At 42.7% G+C, this 6,064-nt stretch overlaps 1 protein-coding gene across 3 annotated transcripts in view; it reads left to right on the top strand.

Moving 5' to 3' along the window:
* The window catches only part of CWF19L1 (CWF19-like 1, cell cycle control (S. pombe)), a 23,139-nt gene that overhangs the window by 16,610 nt on the left and 465 nt on the right, over positions 1-6,064 (top strand). For 2 of the 3 annotated variants that reach the window (XM_018562695.1, XM_018562694.1), the window contains exons 11-13: positions 1,000-1,209; positions 3,069-3,188; positions 4,468-4,565. In XM_018562695.1, the coding sequence (XP_018418197.1) occupies positions 1,000-1,209; positions 3,069-3,188; positions 4,468-4,565 (428 nt within the window). The remainder of the gene's footprint in view (positions 1-999; positions 1,210-3,068; positions 3,189-4,467; positions 4,566-6,064) is intronic. The other variant, XM_018562697.1, reaches the window with a different exon arrangement.

Raw genomic sequence — 6,064 nt, 5'->3', positions numbered from 1 at the left:
AAAACAATGGCTGCCTGCATAGATACAATAGAGTCAGAGAACCCACCCAAGGAGTAAAGTGTTATATTTGGGATTGCCGTGTGCAAAGAAATGGTAAAAAGAATAATGAATGCAGCCACATCAATGGCTGGCAAGCTGCAATACATAAATGTTTGTTTTGTGTCTGAGATACTTTTAATATTGAACCTTTTTGAAGACGGGATGTGCTTTGCGGTGAAAAGTCATAGGATTTAAAGTTTATTAAACTACTGGTATGCTGTACTGCAATGTGACATTATAAAAGGTTTACTTGTTTTGCTCTGGGGTGGGGATCGCACGCCAGTTGTGTAAAGGTAGGTCTGGTATCCTGTAAATTACAAACCTTAAAAAAACATTGTCCTGTTCAATAGGAGGGAAGAACATAAATCTGTAAATTTCCACTGAAACTCCTCTAGGTGAAGCCAGAATGCTTAGTGGAATTCCAAGCACAGAATTTTGTACATTACATGTAAAGAAAAGTTGCCTCTCGTATTGTAATGTCAATAGTTTCACGGTAGTTTAAAATAAACCCTGTTCTTTCTGCTGGATAGTACAGCTGCTGTACTTTCAGCCCGTTCCAGATAGGAGACCCACAGCTCTCATAGACTGCACAACTAGTGTTGGCCATTCACATAGCGCTGTATATTATGTGACTGGCTAAAGGGGGTGGGGCGGTGTTAATGAAAAAGTACTTCAGCTTTCATCTCTGGAGTAGAGTGGGAGTACAAAGCTACACTATCTGGCAGAAAGAAACATTTTTATTACATGCTATACAATGCTATGCCTTTTTTTTGTTTTGACATTTATTACTACTTTTGGCAGTTTACACATCTCCATTTACAAAAATCTGTGCCTGGATTTCCGGGTGAGGTGCAAGTTGGGCACACAAAGTACTCAACTTTAAAGATTTGTTCAGCCCTACATAAATGCACACGTATCTTTTTTTTATATATAATCCATTTCTCTCATTTTCCCTCTTAGTGTTACATTGCCCTGGCAAAGGGTGGCCTTACGTCAGACCACGTCCTCATCCTGCCCATTGGACACTACCAGGCCATGGTCGACCTCTCTTCTGAAGTGGTTGAAGAATGTGAGAAGTATAAAGCCTCCTTAAAGAAGTTTTATAAGTCCAAAGAGAAGCGATATGTTATGTTTGAGCGTAATTACAGAAGTCAGCATCTGCAGCTACAGGTATGTGAGGATTGCTCTGAAGTGGCAGCAGAGACCGGACATTCTGTCTAATACCACAGTTCCGTTTTGTGTTGCCCTTCACCTTGCAGTGGTGGTTTGATGTCTGCCCATGCTAAGCTTTTATGTAAGCTGCTTTTAATTGAAAATGTAGATTTACCTAAAGGCCAGCTCATTATATTAAATTTTTCTGTGGTTGCTGGCAGGTTAATTACATGCTGCACTCTTCTAGCGCTTTTTCCCTTTAGCGGTGATCTCCCCATCAGAATTTCCATTTCCATTTCGCTGCTGTAAACCATTACAAAGCAAATAAACTCTGTTGGGCTTCCTAGATGGAATGTGGACTGCAGGGAAAGCTGGCAACTGGTGTCTCTAAAGCACCTTCCATTCATTAACACGTGTGCCGCTGCATGTTCTGGTTTTGTGGTTGATGTTTTTTCTAGGACTTGATTTAGAGGGATAGAAAAAGATGGGGTTTTTGGTGGCTCCAGAAAGAACAAGTCCAATAAACATCAGTCTCATAGAAGTATACATTTATTGAACAATATATAATAAAAGCATTGAATATGCATGAAAGGATAAAAATGAGAAGCGTATACCTCCTATCACCCCCTATACACCACAATTGAAAATTTTTATTCTCCATTTGAGGGACACAGGAATTCAGAAACAATTGGGTTACGCTGCTGACCATAGAAGGTTTGAACAAAAATTGTAAGGCATCCGCCATGCAACCCAGCATGCCTCAGGTTTTCCCCTAGTGTCCTGAAAGGTTGAGCAGGGCTTATACGGGTGCTGACTTCTAATTTTCGGGTTCCAAACCTCCTGTAGGAAGCAGTGACTGCTTCTGAATTCCTGTGTCCCTCAATGGACTCCAAGACACTTTTTTATACTCTGTGCTGGCAGAGCTAAGCCACAGCCCTCAGTACAGACGTACCTTGTATCCCAGAGAAGTTAAGGATGCGTGTTAGCCCAGGTCTGTTACTTAATGCTGATTACTGAGAGCACTGGTTCTAAGTCTGGTGCTTGTGAGGTTGCTCTGGCATATTTAGCCTTCCTGCACAGCTGCAGTAGGAAAATGGAGGTAAGATTTTAAAAACTGAAGTTGAATGTCTGACTGCATATCTATATCCATTACGATGTTACTGTGATCTAGATAAACAAGTGCAGTTTGAGCCTCATGATTGGAATGCAGCCTATCCATTCATTAGGAGCTGGTGACATTACAGAACGAGAAAGGTGAGTTCCTAAATTCAGGATCAACATCAGCTTGGTCGGGTCAGTCAGGCCAGGTCAAACACTGGCTGAGAAACCTTTCCTTCTGGTGTACCAAATTTGCTCCATGTGTCGCATTTAATTTTTAATTATTTTTTTTCCTATGTTGTGATGTAGCCTCTGATGGCTCACCTGTTAAAGTTGCAGGTTAGCTTGGTGACGTCACATAGAGAATTAGAGTAATAAGCATCTTGGGAGATAATTTCAGTCTCTTGCTCTCCCCTATTGCCCCAACTCTCACAGCTCATTATATCTCATTAGTTTAAGTCTGTACAGGCAGCTTAAGGCCGTCTGACATGATGAATTTACTGTTCTGAGGGATGAACATGTCCCTGTGATGACCTTATCATTAACCTTTTTTATGTGCTGTATGTGGGTTTCTTCTTCCCCCCCCCCTTTTTTTTCTCAAAGGAGGGTTAGTGGTTTAACACGGTAATGTTTGATATAATACTCTAATGCCTTTTGTGCTGGACTAGTCTGTATTGCATGTTTGTAGTATGATTGTTCAGACTTGTACAAGCATGTGTGCTCTTTGATTTGGATCTATTCCTTAGCACGCAGGTTAATGTGCTTTGCATCTCTTACAGATTGTTCCACTTCCACTGAGTTGCTGCACCACAGAAGATATTAAAGAGTCCTTCATTGTGCAGGCGCAGGAGCAGAACATAGAGCTGCTGGAAATACCCCAACACACCGACATCAAACAGGTATGTGGACTATCACTGCTTTGTTTGAGCACTAGAAGTCTGATTAAACAAAGTGCATGTTAAAGGAGAATTTTGAGGCGAGGGATTTTCACTCAGCCTCATCTGAGCCGACCTGTGACAATGAGACTGTCACAGGTCGGCTCAGTAGATTGGGAAGTGAGCGAACGCATACCGTCGCTCGCTCACTTCTCGATCTATCCCTGCAGAGAGCCGTTGCTTTCGCTCACGGCTCCCTGCAAGGATTCCCCCCACCCCCCTCCCATGTCCAATCCTCCAGCACTGACTGGCGAAACGGATGGGGGAGGGGGCGGGGACAGCTGGCACTGCCTCTGGATAGGCAGAGCCAGCTGTCAATATGACAGCTGGGTGGATCCAGACAGTTTTTTGTCGGGATCCGTCCCGGCTGCGGCGTCTCAGTATACCGCGAGCTGTAGCTTGCGGTATACTGAGTTTTGGGTCACAGGAGAACGCTAGTTTGTGTTCTCCCGTGACCCTTAGGAGAACTATAAGGAAAAGCACTGACCCCCCCCCCCCCTAGTTCTCCTTTTTAAGGTAAAATAAAGTATACAGTACATCTCTGCAATCCATGCACACTTCCCTGTCTTTTATTTCTTGCAAGCATAGAAAAATACCTGTTGATCTGCCAGAATTGCGCTTGGTTCCTAAGACCGCGCAGGAATTTTGAGTAGTATCAGCCCAGCACACTGTCCTTTGCCAAACTATTCACCCACTCTCAGATCTCTAAAACATAACAGTTAATCATTCTGTAGTCACAGACAACAAGGAGAGAATACAAAGTATTCAGAAGACTGCTTGGAATTTCCTGCAAAATGAACACGTTTTTCTGCTCTGATCAAACCTATAACAACGCTTACAATGGTACATAACAGACCCAAAAGGAGCAAATGAGAGAAGTTCATTGTTTTGGGTTTACATATTTTAAAAATCTTCCACTTGTTTCTGCCGTTTTGATGCTTTTTTGCACCAACGCATTCATAAACCTCTTTCCTGTTCCTCTTGCAAGGGATTTGACAAAAATTGCATATCACGATCAATTAACCAACACTGCAAGCTGCCCCCATTTGTTAGGAATTGTAAGAAAGCATTCTAGTACATGTAGCAATCTGCTCTAGCGGTAGGCAGTTTAATGCTGTATAATTCCAGCAGCAGGCACTTTGTAGGAAAGTGTGGGGACTGGTCAAACTAAGAAATGCAGATCTTTCTTTTTAAAGCCCACATACTCACTCACAGGCTCTCTTTTTATGGTTTGTTTGTTCAGATTGTACAGCCTGGGACACCGTACTTCTATGTCGAGTTGGATTCTGGGGAGAAACTCTTTCATAGAATTAAGAAAAATTTCCCATTGCAGTTTGGAAGGTAATGTTCTTCAACTACTGTAATGTTCAACTTTTTGTTTTACTCTGTTTCTTGGACATTTACAAACTCGGTCATCTTTTTGTAGGTATCCATTATTCAGAATATCACACCTTTTTGTGAAATAAAAATGTTAAATACATGGTATCACATGGACATTCTTTATCAAAACAATGTTATAAAAGCAAACCAGTTACCGTCTCATAATTACACCCCCTTCCCCCACTGCATAGTAGCCACTCCTGTGCCATAAATTGTTTGTGTTTTTGCCTGGTGCATCAATCTGCAGCTGGAATTCTCTAAAATACGCAGTATTGGGCATGAGGAGCATGTATAGACCTGTATATTTAAAAGTCCATCCTAGACACATGCCTCCTAGGCTTAGATTTAACTGGGTACATGGAGGCACCATAAAAACACATTTTGCATAATCCAGCAATATGCAAAGCTGCGTTATGGAGCTGAGGAGCATTGGAAATAAGTATTTCCTGTTCTCCCGAGCGTCTATTGGCTACAATGCAGTGTATCAAAAATGTTCCTTTTCTACTTATTCACACACTCCTTCACAGATGTTCACAAGGCGAAGGGGCCCGCAAATTGTTTGAATAAAGATATTATGTGGTCAACTGTCTGTGCTTGTCTCAGTAAAGATGCTATTTTCATAGTACTTTTGCTATGCTGGCTTACTTAATGCATGTGTAACCTGCACACACGCCTACAATGAACCACTCTGTTCCTGAACAGCCACTCACCAGAGCACTGTGGTGTGTAAAGGGGAAAGGGTGCCTAGCACAAAAAAAACAAACCCTTTTTGAAGCATTTGAAGAGCTGTAGTGGTGGATTAGGGACACTGAAAAGAAAGGGGGTTTGGGTATTCAATAACCTTCAGTGAGACCGTGCCTGGTTTGCTTTTAGTAACGTAACCTTTAGGCCTCATTAACACCGACACTATTTTGTTCGGACCGCAGGCATAATGTGCCTTGCGTTGCCGCGCAGCCGATCGAATTGCGGCCGGAGGGCGTGGCTACGGTGCTATTCAGTTCAATGGACCGTCACGCCCCCTTCCTGCCTCAACATACTGATACGGCCGCGATGTAGTGCGTTCTGGCTAGAATCGGGCCCGAACAGTGTCTGGTGTGACTTGAGGCCTAAAGCTAAGTCGCTTAAACACATTCCTAACAAGCAAAGTGCAGGCATTCCCTTGCTCCATCCAATTGTTGGACTGTTCTTATTGTCTGATTAGGCAGAGCTTCAGCACTTCCTGGTAGTCTCTAAGCGTACCCACTCCCCCCATTCTTCCCTTATTTATTTCTCCTGGCCCATAACTATGATGGTCTGCCTAACTGGTCATTAGGAATGGGTGGGATGCTGGAGGCAACAGAAAAGCTCAGATACCCCTAGAGATTTCAAGGTATTGCTTGTTTAGAACATTCGGGTAAAGCGGGAGGGAATTGAAAGCAACGGCAAGTGTCTGCACTTTTATTTAAAAAAAAAAAAAAAAA

This window comes from Nanorana parkeri, unplaced genomic scaffold (assembly GCF_000935625.1).
Source record: "Nanorana parkeri isolate BGI_ZX_2015 unplaced genomic scaffold, ASM93562v1 scaffold592, whole genome shotgun sequence".
Lineage (NCBI taxonomy): Eukaryota > Metazoa > Chordata > Amphibia > Anura > Dicroglossidae > Nanorana > Nanorana parkeri.
The sequence above is the reverse complement of the archived record's forward strand: the minus strand, read 5'-3'. Positions and strand labels throughout refer to the sequence as shown.